Source organism: Typha latifolia, chromosome 4 (assembly GCF_019914945.1).
Source record: "Typha latifolia isolate L0001 chromosome 4, TyphaL0001v2, whole genome shotgun sequence".
NCBI classification, from domain to species: Eukaryota; Viridiplantae; Streptophyta; class Magnoliopsida; order Poales; family Typhaceae; genus Typha; species Typha latifolia.
Window position 1 is genome coordinate 6,825,704 of NC_133089.1, and position 16,801 is coordinate 6,842,504.

At 37.0% G+C, this 16,801-nt stretch overlaps 1 protein-coding gene across 2 annotated transcripts in view; it reads right to left on the bottom strand.

Moving 5' to 3' along the window:
- The window catches only part of LOC140786262 (probable amino-acid acetyltransferase NAGS2, chloroplastic), a 48,174-nt gene that overhangs the window by 13,104 nt on the left and 18,269 nt on the right, over positions 1-16,801 (bottom strand). For both annotated transcript variants that reach the window (XR_012108588.1, XM_073134559.1), the window contains exons 4-8: positions 14,681-14,832; positions 8,957-9,380; positions 8,271-8,368; positions 3,707-3,818; positions 3,429-3,588 (exon numbers count right to left, since the gene is read on the bottom strand). Coding sequence is in view for 1 of the 2 variants with exons in the window: in XM_073134559.1 (XP_072990660.1) it covers positions 3,429-3,588; positions 3,707-3,818; positions 8,271-8,368; positions 8,957-9,380; positions 14,681-14,832 (946 nt within the window). In the remaining variant the exon portion in view is untranslated. The remainder of the gene's footprint in view (positions 1-3,428; positions 3,589-3,706; positions 3,819-8,270; positions 8,369-8,956; positions 9,381-14,680; positions 14,833-16,801) is intronic.

The window sequence follows — 16,801 nt, forward strand, 5'->3', positions numbered from 1 at the left end:
GATCACCCCTGTTCACGTGCATAATTCTGCTGCCCTTTGGACTGTAGTTCAAAGTTTAGTTTGTCTGGGTAAAGCATTCTGAACTTATGATTTTGATGGTGGACACAATCAAGGGATGACAATTCTCTTTCCAGAGAAAGTCAACTTATATATCCTTTTAGGGAGGCTATTCATGAATATTGTCCAATCATTGATGGTCATTTGTGGCTTTGCCCTTAATAGGAGGCTTTAAAGAGAACCCTTGTTATCTCAAACCCTTTAATTTGAAGCTAAAGAAGATATAGAGCCATTTAAGGATTTCACAGTAGTGATCTGACTAGCTTAAGTTGTGATTAAGCAACTCTCGGCCAAAATTCAAGAAATTCTGCAATTATTGGTTCTTTTCAAATCCCTGATTTATTGGAAGTGTTCCAGGGTGAGAGATCGACTCTCATTTGATCTGAATTAGTGAACTCAAATTTTTTGATTGACGAATGCACTTATGTCGAAACCATAGTATGAGCTTACGTTATGAGCAGATGTAGCTAAGAAAGGAACCATAACTTATAGCTACTTCAACAGTTGATGAGAACTTAATTTTGTTGAGTGTACACATTGAACTAAGAAGTGTGAGCTTATGTTATGAGTGGATGTAGCTAAGGATATCTGTGACAAAGATTTGAAACCACGAACATGATATTTTTGTATAAGAACTATTGTGCTCGTGTCTTGGAGCTGCACTCCCTTCTGCTAGTGATCCCTTACGCCTTCCACCGCTGGACTTGGACGTCATCCTAAACCCCCCTTGTAGCTCTCGCTCCCTTAAGCCGCACCTCACTGCTGCCGCCGACCTCCTTAACCTCATCGGATCCATGCTTGGCAGTCGCCCGTTCTGTGATTAGCACTGCAGCTCCACTGCTGAGGGACCACCCACGCTTAGTGTGTTCTCTGCCATGTCAAATGGGAAAGGTGGGGCCTGTTCACATAGTTGTCTGTGCTCACCGGCATCTGTGTTGCTAGGATACAAATGTAGTGCTTTTTAATGATCTCTGGCTGTTTTCTTTTATTTTGCTTTGTGGCAGAATTAGGGTGTTGTTTTTCTCTCTTTTCTTTAGTTTATGTTACAAATTGGTGATCTTTGATTCTCCTGCCTTAATAGATTCTCAGGGCCGTGTCTTGGGCTACTAGACTGACAAAACCTATAGTTATTAGGTTATGAATGTTGAATGCGAGACTCTTTGCTCCTAGGAATCTCTTGAGCTGTTCTTTTTTTCATTATTGTATTTATGCCCTCAGGCTTGATCCTCTATATTAAACCGTCGTATTGTCCATTATAGGCTAATATGGGGCTTGTGTCAAAGAGCCGTCGTTCTATCTCTCCCTGCTCTTTGTGTATCAAACCTTATCATTGTAATCTCTAGAAGTTATTGAATTACTTTCGCCTACGGGCATTCTCTCAAAAAAAAAAAAGAAGAGTTGAAACCCTATTTAGCCCTATTTAATCTCTATTTTCTATTATCTATTCTTGTATGGTGAGGCGGGTCGTGCACTTTATCACCTTTCATCTATTCATGTGCATTATATAGGGGCCGCATATGAGATAACATATTAAAGATATGAAATATGTTATCGATCGGTTACCTAATAGCTTAAATTTTTGAGTCGATCAATTATCTAACAAGGCTTGTATAAGTACCTGCAATCCTATATGTGTTGGTCCTATATATTGAAAGAGATGCAAGAGAATAATCAGTTATATAAGAGAATACATAGATCACAATTGAGAACAAGGACCCAACTTGACCAAAATATACCAATGAAAATAACTTAAATAGCAAGGGCATCACTAACATGTAAAATGATAGTCCATGGAATACTGAAGACATCTATAGGAGATAGACATGATTAAGGACATTTAAATCACAAAAACTTCTAGACTACAAGAGGATCTTAAACTGTCATGATCTTCCGATGAACGTAGGTTTATTGTCATGGACCAAATAGGGTACTGAAACTTGACCTTCTAATCATGAGGCATCAAAAGTTCAAATCAGAGAAACAAAAGCTTTATCTTCTCGTAGCACGTGTCTCTCAATAGAAGAAGATAACTGTCAAAAACCATGTAAAAGTACCTTATCCTTAAAATCCACAGGAGCAATTGGTGTATAGCCTTTCAATTGGATAAAGGACATGCATTCTATCTGTAAATTGTCTTCGATCTGTTCTGCAGTTCAAAGATCCAGACAGATCTTACAGAGGGAGTCCAAACTTGAACCTCGGTATTCATCATAAGGATCTGAAAGGTGATCCTTTTGCTAGAAGAAAAACTGGCAAGACCAGAGCTAGGTCTGTAAAGTAATATCATGTAAGGAGTGAGCCACCCAACTAACATGTCAGTAAGCCAGGTAAGTCTTCCCATGTGGACGGCTAGTTTGTGGTCAAATGATTGACTTAATCGTGGTAGTATCGAAGAAGATGACCATGCCTTCATATTGGACATTCTAGTCCACTCACTACCCAAATATGGGCAGTCGCGAATAAGAAAGTGATGTTCCCTTTAGTATAAAAGGAAAGTACTTACGGTAACAATTTTCTAATGAATGGCCGCCAGTTATGACGAATCAGCAGAATAATTTGATTGCATCTCATTAAATTAGATAGAACAGATGTCCAAAACTGATAGAGGATGGTTGTAGCTGGTCTGTATTAGTTCTTAACTCAAGAATTTGGAACGTCTCAATTTTTCAACAATGGCTATCCTGGTCTGTACTTACCGTGCCGGCGGCATACCGGCATACCGGCACATGGCACAAAGGGTGCCACACGGCACCCCTCCTAGCAGCAATCCGCTCGCCATCGAGCTTTCCATCGTTGTAGACCTCATCATTCATGTTGCAGAAGCTTGTCAATGAAGGCGTCGCTCGACAGAAGGAGATACTCTAGCTCGAGGAGGAAGAAGACATCGAGTGGGTTGGGGCGGGTGAATAAAAACTTAAGTTGCAAATCCAACAACGATGAGGTCTTCTTCCTCCTCGGGCTAGGCATTTGCAACTTTAGTTTTTATTCACCCGCCTCAATCTGCCCGAGGTCTTCTTCCTTCTCGAGCTAGGGCATCCACGTCGGTCAAGCGGTGCCTTCACCGATGAGCTCCGGCAACGACGAGGTCGAAGAATGAAGGTGAGTAACCTCTTTTTCTCTCTCTCTCTCTTGCGGCACGTGTCATGCCGTGTCGTGCTAGCTAGTGGTCGGCACAAGCCGTGCCTATGGCATGATCATTCTTGCAATTTTTCAGATGCAAGTTTTACATTAACTAGAAAATAGAATTGGAAGAGATTTCAAACCGGAGATTTTCCAAATTCAAATTCCCAATATTGGTGAATGCCATATCTAATTTGCATTATGATTACAGGAAATACTAACTTATACATATATATATATAAGAAACATACCAATCAACTTGTCCCCTAGTCCACGTCCTCGACATTCTGGAGACACGGAAATAGCAGCAACCTCTCCACATTTCTCCTCAAAGAAGGGAAAAAGGACAGCACAAGCAATGACCGAGCCTTCTCTTTCCACAACTATAAATGACTCCAATGAATCAAGAAGCTGAATACCACGATCATGTTAGACTAGCTTGGTACTTATAGAGAAAAATAACTATATGAAATATCTAGCTTTCAACTAATATTTCACATGTTATTAAATACATGGTTAGATAATAAACCTCTTTATCAGTTCTTCGAACAAAAATGCCAGATTCTTCTAATGGATGAACAAGTCTTCTAATACAAGAGAGATCTGTCACTCTAGCAATTCGAGTCCCCTCATAAACATCCCTGAAAAATATTGTGGGAGAAAATTACACTTGAGAGTTCACATGCGTTGCTTAGATTTTCATCTTAAGAAGTGACATACTTTACAACTATTTAACAAATGTGAGCAGTGCATCAAAACAGCGACAGATGATGTCTTATAGCTCAAAATTTTAACATTATAAAGAAAAAGAAATTAAAAAGTATGAAGGAAATCATTTTAACCAAGGTTCCCAGTTTGAAACGGATCGAGATCGGCCCTAGCCGATCCCGATGACTGGTTTCGGCTGCGCTTTCGGCCGAAACCCGTTCCATTTTGCTCGGGATCGACCGAGACGGCCGATCCCGACCGAAACGGGTGGGAACGGGTCGGATCCGACCCGAGGGACATCAATAATTGATGTCCCCACCCCCCACCTGCCTCTCTCCCTTTTCTCTCTCTCTCTTTCTCTCTTTTCCTCTCTTTCTCTCTTTTCTTTCTTTCTCTCTTTCTCACGGATTTCTTTCTCTCTTTCTCACGGATTTCTTACTCTCTTTCTCACCGGTGACTGAATAGTGAGTAGATCTCCATCTCTCCGGTGATCTCGACCTCCGGCGACGTTCTCCGACGACCTCGATCTCCGGCGACCTTCGGTAAGTTTTTTTTTCAGTTTTTTTTCCCATTGTGCAGCAGCTGCACCTGCACCTGCAGCAGGTGCTGCTGCAGCAGCAAGCATCTTTGCCATTGTTGCGGCAAGCTGCAAAGATCGCTCTTCGCCGCAGCCATGCCGCAATGGCTTGCCGCAAAAAGACCAGCCCAAAGATAACAAAGAGAGTCAATAATTCGTGAAGAATTGATGCATTATCCTGTTCACATTGATGATGATAGCAGTGAGCAAAATGAGGATGAGGAGGGCAATGAAAGAGAGCAGAAATATGCATAAAGAAGAGGAAGAGATGAGAAGAAGCACTGGTGGTAACTTTCAGAGATCTAGATCAGTTAATATACGAGGAGAGAGATAATATGGGGACAGCAGTTCTACCTATAGGACTTCTGGTGTTACAGCAGAGTCTGAAAATATTGAACCAATGGATACATATTTTTAGAAAAAAAAGGGTCATATACAGACTTCAATCAAGACAGCTCTCAAAAGAATTAAAAATGCAAAGAAACACATTGGTAAAGCTATTTCTAAATTTTTCTTCTACAACCATATTCCTTTCAATGTAGCTGATAGCCCTTACTATCACACTATGGTGGATGCTATACAATTAGTAGGGCCTGGAGTTCCCCCTCCTAGTTCAAATGATATTGCTACTAAATATCTTAACTTAGAGGTAGATGAACTTCATACTTATATTGGGACATTTAAACGGTATTGGGATGAATTTGGTTGTACACTGATGTGTGATAGGTGGAGTACACAAAACAGAAGAACTATAATTAATTTCTTAGTGTACTCTGGCATGGGGGCAATATTTTTGAAGTCTGTGGATGCTACTGCTCATTTCAAAAATGCAGATTATATTTGTCAGTTGATGGATAAGGTGGTGCAAGAAATCGGTCAAAAAAGAGTAGTCCAAGTGGTTACTGATAATGGGGCAAATTATAAAGCTGCTGAAAATTTACTGATGATTAAAAGACCTCATTTATATTGGACGCCATGTGCTGCACATTGTATTGATCTGATGTTAAAGGATATTGCAAAAGAGCCTGAAATTGACATGGTCATATGTGAAGGTCAGAGGTTAACAAATTTTATATATAACAATGGTTGGGTTCTTAATTTACTCATGCAGATGACTAATGGTAGGGAGATCATCAGACCCGGCGTTACTAGATTTACCACTCACTTTTTAGCCTTGGAGAGCATCATGCGCTACAAGGATGATACTATGCAGATGTTTACATCACAGGAGTGGTCTATAAAAATTAAGAATATGAAACCTAAAGATAAATCTTTAGGTGAAACTTTGAAAAATATGGCTCTTGGAAATACATTTTGGGATAATATTACAATTGCCACCGCAGTATTTGAGCCTCTTGTCAAAGTATTAAGACTTGTAGACAGTGATGACAAGTCTGAAATGGGTTTATTATATGAGGCAATGGACAAAGCTAAACAATTAATAAAAAAAAATGTGGGCCAAAGTTATAGGAAGTGGTGGAAGATGATTGATTCTAGATGGAACAAACAACTACATAGAAATATACACGCTGCTGGTAAGCATGTTTTTAAGTTTTAAGTTTTAATTACTTTTATTTATGAATATTTAAAAATTTGAATGCTTACAAATTTTAAATTTCTACAGGGTATTTTCTTAATCCAAGATTTCAATTATCTAAAAATGTCAATAATGATAGTGAAGTCTTGTTAGGGGTTAGAAAGGTAATCAGCAAGCTTGAGCCCGATATTCATAAACAAATCTTGTGCGATAAAGAAGTGAGTTATAATTCAATTAAATAATTTTATTATTATTTGTTTCAAGTTTTAACTTTCAATATAATCAATAAGCTAATAATATATTTCTGATTTCAGATGAAGAGATATAGATTGAGAGCTGGGCAATTCAGTACTGCTAAAGTTGTTGCAGCTATATCTCATAACACTCCAGCTGAATGGTGGTCTATTTATGGATAGGAGGAGGCACCAAATTTGACGCCAATAGCAAAGAAGATTTTAAGTCAAACTGTATCTTCATCACAGTGTGAAAAAAATTGGACTACTTTTTTCTTAATCCACACAAAAACACGCAACCGATTGACAATGGAAAAATTGAAGAAGTTAGTTTTTTATCATTATAATATGAGATTGAGGGAGAGAAATTTAAGAAGAAAGGCAGAAAATAAACAACTGATTGATTTAAATCATGTTTTTGATGAAGAAGACCCATTGACTCCATGGATCAGAGAAATAGAGAACAGGTTATTAGATGACAGAGATAACCCATGGTTAGATGAAATATTGGGAGAGACCACGACGAGGGCAGAGACTGGTACGAGTCATTCAGCAGCGAGAGATAGTATACCTACTAGTACTAGTCATAGTCCTGATGATACATATGGTGGTGAGATCGTTCCATCTACATTTGTTTAGGAAAGTCAAGGAGGCATAAGGAGTGAAGACAGAGAAACTGAGAATATATATACATATCAGCGACGTCGTCATAAGATGCATTTTGGTTCCTATGATTATGGTACATTGAGTATTTATTGTTTAGAGCCATCAGAAGATCCATATGTTAGTTATTATCCTCAGTATTCTCAGGCACAAGATTCAAATGCTGGTTATTATCCTCCTCAAACGTAAGTCACACAATAAGATCCATACAATATGACTAGTATGATGGAATCACTTTTTGGAGCATCAGGTCCCGGACATCAATATTTACAAACTTATGGTGATTATGATGATGAAGACTATAGAAATTTACGAGAACCAGCTCGGTATTCAATAAAGTTTTAAATTTTGAGTAAGTTAATACATTTTTTTAAGTTTTTAGACTTCATATGTGAGTAATTTTTGTTTTCTTATTTTTTGTCATTTTTTCTAAATTTTTCTGCATTTTTAAATAATATTTAGAATTTTATATAATTAAAAAATAGTCCGATCCGATACGAACGGCCGATACGTATCGTTTTTCTGGACGGCCGATACCAATCCCGATCCTGATACTAGGAACCTTGATTTTAACCTCTAAGAAGTAGCTAAATCTATAGGTAAGAGATAAGCCCATCATGAATGAGTACCCCAAACCTTCTATTCAATGCATCAACAACCTACTAAAATATGAGCTTATCATTCTAGACCTCATTTTTTCACTTAAGCTCGATGCATATGGCACAGAAGGTATCATCAACATGGCTGCATGTCACTTGCAGATATCCTAATAGAAAGTGTAGTCCAGGCTTAAGAAGAATTATAAATTATTTGATAATACGTCTCTTCCCAAATTTCTCACTCACTTTTATCCTCCCTGTCAATCTACGTACAATTAGGCATTCACTCTAACTTTGGTTTTCAGTTACTAAACTATTGTCAATTAATAAATGTGTTCAATCATATTATTTGCTAAGTTATATTTCTACTTGACTATTAGTATATCTTTAACAAAATAAGTTATTTACAACATATCTAGGGATAAAAGGCTCTAATGTAGGCTTTAATATATATATTAAAACTTAAAATATATGTATATATATAAATTCTAAAAGGCATATTAGAGGCATATCAGTATATGTGCGAGTGTGTGAGTGACACAATGATGTGTGCTGAGTCAACATGGAGCACGTCAACAGTGTATCAACATGGTATGTGCGACTGACACAACAATCCTTAGATAGAACTAATGAACTTCATTTGTTAAGAGCACATTTAGATGACGACAAAAAAGATTTCACAAATCAATCCTCAAAATACAGATCAGAATGCTTAAGATTCAAAAAAGATATCAACGAGCACAACCTAGATGTACCGAAATAGACTTTTTGCATACCTAGCTACCATTGTCCCCACACCATCTCTTGTAAATAATTCTAAAAGCAAGGCTCCACCAAGAGTACCATCTACTATATGAACTCGTTGAATACCACCCTGACAAGTCGGGGAAAAGAAAATCAGTTTCCACAGTGACCGCAAATAAGATTGCAAGAGACTAATGACGAGCATTCTGAGTAATAAAAGAATGTTATATGTTTTTTTTCCATGCATGATAGCAGCCAGTCAGTACATTTAAGCAGATCCAGCCATCATATGATCATCACTAACAATCAAGATACCCATCCTACAAGAACTTCAAAGCAAACCCTGTTCATAGAATCAAGAATAATGCCACATGATATGGTCTCTACTATTAGAATTGTTGGGATACCAATCACGAATTGACCAAATTCAAGACTATTGTGACACAACAGCTAATATGCTGGCATTTACTACTATTTCCGAAAATCCAGTAGTTTTAGCCACAGCAATTTGGGTTACGCATATTTATGTTTAAATTTTGCCATTTAGGGGTGAATATGCTCCTATAAGCTCCTTCGCCAAAACTGTTCTATAATTAACTATATAGAAATTAGAAGAATGAAATCACAACATTGTGTACATGGATAAAGATTAGGAAGGATAAAAATGCACCTACTTTCATCATCAATGAAGAAAACCATGTTAGAAGTGCATACTTACACGGCACACATATGCTGCAGCAGCCAATTCTGAAAGGTAGCCATTTAATCTGCTCAATTGCTCTTCACCTCCAATAGCAAACCCTTGTTCACCAGACCACAATCCATTACCATTATAAAACCCAACTCCATTCTGGAAAGATGCATTGTAATTGTTATCGCTGCCTCTTCCATTCCAAGGTGGGTGACCGTCCTTAGTAAAACCAATGGAACATGAAGAACTAATATCTTCTTCACTGAAAATCTCGACATAGTTTGCAGCAATTTCACTCTGTTTAGCTCGTTTTCTGATCAACATATCTGCATCCTTGAGAGACATAAAATGAATGAGTCGTCCTTGCTCATCAAAAATCTGACCATCTGTAACACAAATCAGTTTATGCGCCTCAATAGCTAATGCACAAGCTGTAGCAACTTCATAAGTGCTGAAAAGTTCCAATGAGGGGTTGATGTTAGAATTGGATTAGGGAAAAGCATAAACAGATATAGAAGTTAGAGTGAGGTCCAATGCTATATTAAAAAACAACTAACCAACTGGAAGGGGACAAAAAGAAAGCTGGACAGAGTAAAGGATTGCATTAACTGAAAAAATAGCATTAACTTGTCAAAAGCCTACTTAATGTTCAAATTAGTAGTAGTCAGACATATCAGTGTATAAAAACTCGGACCACAACCTTGCAAGATGATAAAAGGCTAACAATTAAAAAAAACAAAGAGACAGTATGCAATTATGCTAATAGGAATATTACAGACTTTGGATATCAGATTATCAATATGAGTTAGCACACTGCATGAGTCTTTTGGAGCCAGACAGGCACTGAGATGCTAGTGTATCTTCCAGGTACACTTACCTGATCATAAAGAACTAGTTTAAGAAAAAAGCAAATAAAGACAACAAAATGACAGGTACATTGTCATCTATTTGATAGAGCCACTATGAACAATATATCATGATTCAAGGTAAAGCACCGTTGGTGATTTTGAGAATTGTGGAAGGATTAGTTTGCCAAATAGCTTAATTAAGAGATGTGGTATGAATCGATCTCAGATGCCAGCTAGGTTTAACGGGTGCTGTTGCAGCCAAGAAGTTGGTGGCGGATTGGAGGGAGTATATGGTGGGGCAGGGACATGGTGAAGGTGGCTAGGGCTGTTTTGGACATAGGGAGGTGAGTTAGGATGGTGGATATGGAGTCGATAGAGGTGATGGTGATGGTGATGGTGAGAAAGAAAGATGGAAACCTGCGATAGGGTTTGTAGCGGCTGTGGTGGGTGGGGTTTTGCGAATGTGGTGATGTTGCAGGTTAGCAATCGTGGAAGAACGTGGTGGTGATGATTGTGGTTTATCTGGAATAAAGAAGGGAGGCCCAGATGGAGGTGATGTGGCTGTTGGAGGTGTTGGTGAAAGAGGAAAGCCTTGGAGGTTGATGGTGGGTTCGCCGTAGAAAATCTTAATCTGAGAAATCTGGAAAAATATTCTTCCAATGTCTTAAAATTATGAAACCAATTGGAGTGGCTTCATGACTTTCTGATCTACGGCTTTTGTATTCAGCCCCTCCTTAGATTCGCACTCTACATAGGTCAAATCTGGACAAGATTCTAACGATGGTGTTGGTGGCCGGTGGAGATGATTTCAGGTTAGAGGCCCACAATTGTGGATTAGCTTGTAGATGATGATGACGGTGTGGATGGAGATGGTGGTAGGGGTAGATTTGATACTTAGATAGGAAGGAGGGGAAAGAAGTCGTTGGCCCTAAAAGAGAAAGGGGATCGACGGACGAGGAGGGATTGCAGGTGGCCGAGAAAGCTGGTGCGACGGCTAGGGTAAGGGCAGGTCAAAGAAGGAAGGAGAGGAGAGATTAGAGAGGATACTTTCAATTAACTCTAGCATGATCTAATCTGATTGCAATCCACAATATGTATTGGAGGCTAATCAGCTTAACCTAAACAAATAATTATATAAGGTCCAATCAACCAATTAAACCACTTAAGTTATATAGGCTAAAATAGAAAAAGACTAATGCTGAAATAAATAATAGGCTAACTAAGATAAGTGACGCGACCCAAAAAGTCCTATGTCCCATGAGGTAGTCTGACATATCACATCATGTTCCAGGAAAATGACATATTGGACATATGAAATTGCACCAAGTCATTAGGTTGAATAAAGAAAGATAAATTGACAAAATGTTAAATAGGTTCTTCAAAATAGTCAATTTCTGGAAAGGAAGGTACAAAGAGTTGCATCTTCTTGCATATGGAACTGACAAAAATATAGAGATAGAATCTAAAAAGGTATTCTAACTTCATAAGGTAATATATATGATTGGTAATCGCTAAAGATGGACATTGTGTAGAAATAAGTGCAGAAATAATGAAGATAATCACATAATTGACTTGTATTGAAGACGATTGCAATTATATAAGTAGAAAGGTGAGTGGAAATGGTAAAGTTAAACTGTTAAAAGACATAATTTAGAGCAATGATAAACATCAAGTCAAGTATTGCCGTGCAGTGGCATGTGCTAATACCTTGTCGGCATGGAGCGTGCCGGTGGCACACTGCAAGCCTACTAGTACTCCCATTGGCATGCTTCTAATATATTTTTAAGATTTTCTATACATATTTTTTGTTAAATATATGCATTAAAGTCTACATTAGAGTCTTTTATCCTTAGACAATGTTGTAAATGACCTATTTTATTAAAGATATAGCAATAATAAAATAGAAACATGATTCAACACATAATATTATTCAATATATTTATTAATTGATAATAGTTCAATAATCAAAACCCAAACTAGAATGAATACCTAGTTGAACGTAATCTTTTTCTTTATAATTTTCATAATCTTTTCGAATTAACTGGATTTCATATATTGTGAGCAAAAATATTTGGGGGAAAACAATATTATCAAATAATTTCTTAACTATGCTGAAATTTTAGCTAAAAAAAAACTTGCGTTCAAATCAACTTATATGGAGTTAATCTAATATGTTCATATACCAATTTTGCTCCAATTTAAATAAATTTGACATACTAATTTCCATTTTTTAATAAAATGTAGGGCAAAATCTGGGGGAATCAAAGGAGAGATTTGTGCATTTTTACACCCCAACTTAGTTTTTAAAGTGTAAAACAAAGAAACTACTTCAAGAGTTAAGGGAGTGAAAGAAAACTTTACCTTTTGATGGGATTTGAATAGGAATCTCAAATCTCTCCTAGATCTCCTCTATTTCTCCTCTCTTTCTTCTTCTCTAACTTCAACTTTCCATTTGGGAAAGTGATTGCCTCTTTGATTTGCCTTAATGGGTTTCAGGTGGCACCCACTGTATGTTGCCCGATACTCTACCCATGTCAATCAACATGGCACGACATGGGGCTGTGCCAACGACAAATATCATGTGAGATGCCAATATCTCACTAGCACAGCAAATGCCAATCTCGTGCTGAACGACACGACAAATAGATGATCAAATATTCATTTCCCAACTATGGTGAGAACTGACAACAACAAATGTCCAACTGAACCATGTACTTCCTTAAACAAGCTTCAGATGAGCTTTCCATCTTAGCTAATATATGCCATATAATGTAAAGTACAAAAAAGTATAGAATGCAAAAAAAATGGGATATCACAGAATATCTACCAGAAATAAAGAAAGGAAGAAATGAAATAATGATGGGAAGGAATGTAAATCATAGATAAAAGATGTGGAAAGAATTGTAAGTCAAAGACAAGACCATACTGGAAGAAGCGTGGACAGGTGATTTCCTTCATCTCTTCCTAAATAATTGAAAGATACAACAAATTGTGAGGTCTTGGGAGTGGGACAATAGATAATGTGAAATAGACAATGCACATTTAACCATAAAACTAATACCTCCTTCCCTCTAATTAAAAACTTTTTCTCTTTTTTAAAATAGATCCTAAAAGTTCAAAGACGAAGTTGCTTCCCATGAGATGGAGAACTATTTTTGACAAAATTATAAACTAGAAAGCTAAGAGAAATATCAATTCCACCGGGTTAGTTTTTATGATACAATTGTTATTATAAGGGTTAATTAAATCTATACCCCCTGAACCAAGCTTCATTGGATCGGCCGATCCCGATCCGGCAAACCCAATCCCCATCCAGGCCCGATCCCTATCAAATGGCTGCGATCAGTCAGGATCGGCTAATTCGGATCGAGATTGGCTGGTTTTCATTAAACCGGGTCAGATCCATTACCCAGATCGGACCCGGGGATATCAATTATTGATGTACCCAAGCTAGACCACTTTTTTGGTTTTTTTCTCTTTACTTTTTCTTCTCACTCTCTCTCGTTCCCTCATTCACTCATTCTTTCTCGTTTTTCTTCTCTCTCTCTTTCTAAGTTCCAAAGGAGAGATCTAGCTCCGACGAACTCCGATGACGCAGATCTAAGTTCTGACGAACTCCGACAAACACTAGTAATTTTATTAAAAAAGATTTCTCCAAATTTTTTAATTTTTTCTCTTCTTTTTTCTTCTATCTTTCTTCTTCTCCATTGCACCATATTTTTTTCTTGGTTTTCTTTCTCCCTTTCTAATCTCTTCTTTTCAATGAAAGTCAGAGGAACTTTTTTTTCTTTTGATGTTCTTCTCTCTAATCTCTCCTTTTTCTTTTATTTACTGATTTGTTTCCACTTAATAACTCTAAAATACAAGTTGTTCTTTGCTGAATTTACTAAAATTATAATTAAATATTTGCTGAATTATTTAATTTGCTGAAATTATGATTAAATATCTATTGAATTATTTTATTTGCTAAAATTAAAATTAAATATCTGTTGTGCGAGTTCCTCCGTATACAGCGCAAGTGGCGAAGGCCCTTTCCTTCGCGCTTGGTAAGCACTTCGCTGTAGCCAAGCTTACTGCTAGCCTATCGGCTAGAGCCGAGCTTCAACCGCAACATACCCCCGACTTCTAATGAGAAGGCGATGATAGTGAAGGGGAGGAAGACAATTGAAGATTATATATGGTTGGAAAATTAAATTATATCATATATATCTTTTTATCCTAATTTAATTAAAGGGCCATATATTGGGTACAGGGACATTTAGGTCATTTTGGGATCAATGAGATCTAATATGACTGCCACGTAACTTGACTCGTCTAACCTTCTAACAGTGCACTAACAGAAGGGTAACATTAAAAATTTTCAAAAATTTAGGGATATTGTAACCTAAAAAAGTTTAAGAGGTCCCCATGAAAACCGAGTATAGTTCAAGAGGTGTGAACATAATTAACCCTTATTATAACTCTTGATGAATGCTCATTGCATGAACTTATCCTTGAGATGATGCCCCTGTAGGTGAGGGTTTTAGGTTGTACTTGTACTGTGACAAGATATCTCAAAGTGCATGGTCTAATTCTCACTTATGGAAGTCACAAAATGGATTGACATATTTCTCAAACACCAAACAATCTTTGAAAATATTCGCCCCTTGAGAAACATGAAAATAACTGAGTTTATAGGACAAATCATAAAAAGTAAACATAAGATAGCAAAATTTAAACAACAAGATAACTTTGAATGATACTAGCCACTAATATGGTGTAAACTACTTCATGGAGATACTAATGGATGAATAATATAGAGAAATTTCCCCCCTGCATTTATAGGAAGAACAGAAAAATTGCATATGCATATAGACAGCTGAGTTATAAAGAATGGAAAGAAAATGCAAAGCATGTAGCTTACTTGCAATTTAAAAGTTCTCCAGCACTGGAATATCCCATATTGCTCACAACAACTATACATTCTCTGTCAAGCCTTTCTTTTATTTGTGAAACATCTATCTTTTTAACTTCACCAGTGAACCCATAATCAATCCCATCAACTACCCCTCTTCTCTGCCAAAAGAAAGGAAAGATGTATATACTAAATTTATTCTGATGTTTAAACATATGAACAAGAAAACTCAACCACATGATAGAGAGAACACAAAAAAAGAATAAAGAACTTTGCAACTCAGGAAGCAGATCTTCAGATGTTGGTTAAACCATTCACCTACCAGATAGTGATAACATTCTCAAGTAATTGATCGCAAAATACTCTGTCTATTAAATTGGCTATTCCTCTTTGTTAAGGGTGGCAAATTCAAGTATTTAACTATGCTCAGCTTAACCAACAGGTTCTACTTGACAGCTATTAGATCATCTATGATCATGAAATATTGAGTCATTATTGACCAACCAGAATAGCAGGTTCAGATCATGGATTAACATGCCTGATCAGTTTAAGCTGATTGGCCCAACACTTCTATGATCAAGATTACCAACCGAATTCTTACCAATGATGGGTATCAGGTCCAATCAGGTTCAGATGGTCCACATAGCCTATGTAGGGAAGGTTGACTCAACCAATTGCAGCCCTTATACTTCAGAATGCAGTAGGTATGCAAAAAGAAATTCCCTGGCATTTAAAGCAATATGAAAGTGGAAAACAAATGTAAATAAACTTTGAAAAAATGAATTTACGTCAAAATCCTTAGGTGTGCTCTAATACCAATTGCAAAACATAAGAAACGCCCTACGGGATAAGACCTATCACATGCTATCGCTAGCAATATGCAAAAAATAAAGCGTAAAAAAAAACAATTACAAACACAAAAGTTTTTACATGGAAAAACCCCAAACGAGTAAAAAAACCATGGATCCAATCTCGAATCAAAACAAATCACTAAAACCTATAACAATTAACAAAAAACTTATAAATCACCTGCCAATTCTCACGACTCAATATATATCAACCTTGCTCGTCTAGACCCCGTGACACAATGCTTTCTGTTATAGGTTTTAAAAACTCAGTGACCCTCGAGATTATTCTTTCCGCCTCAACGACTCTCGAGACGTAATTTTTCTAAATATGATGTAAATGCATTGAGATGAGAACATTTGACCACATTCTAGCTAAAGCTAAAAATTGATCTTTAATGGCCTTTAAAAGATGATCTCAAAATATTGATCGACAACATATGTTTGGGTTAGATTAAACTCACCTCTTAGAGATAAGATATATTTCTCTTAAAAATAGGATAAATAACTCTTAGAGATAAAGTAAATATTTCTTTAAGATAAGATAAATATATCTTAGAAACAAGATCAAATCAAAGTCAAATCAGGTCTCACGAAGCTCTAAAAATTGCAAGTTACGTGGGGGCTTTTGAACATGGCCCGAGTACTTTTGAACTCGATGACTTGAAATGTGAACGTACTGCGAATGCTCAAATATGCAACCTTGTATGTATAAACACCCTGCGAACGGCTGCAGTGTGCGTTTGAATGGCCCCAAAGTGCACATTTCAACCCTGTATAAACGCCCCCTGTGAACGGCTGGTAAAAGCCAGAACTACTCCTGCACCATGCTAATTCAACCTCCTTATTAACTTCTTTCAACTTTGTTTTTACTTTACAAGATGTACAACCTTTTCATAGAATCAATGAGTTGCATGTATCTCCCTTATCTAGACATAAGTTGGAAACAATATTTGGATTATATGATAGGAAATCTAATATTCTAAAGCCTAAAACAATATTTGGACTATATTTTAAATGTAATTATACTACGACAACAGTTTGACACTGAATTTTTGCAAATTGACCAAATGTACATATGTGTTCATGTATCTTATTCATGTCTGAGGTACAACATATCAAGTAAGATGTATATATTCATCTCCTAACGAGAGTATAAGATTGAATCATTCTTATTCTAACATGGTAACCCGTCTAAGGTTCCCATCCTCTTTGTCCTCGAATACCTCCTCAAGGGTTTTTCTCAAGCTGTTCAATTCCCATTGTCGCAAATGTTGACATCTAA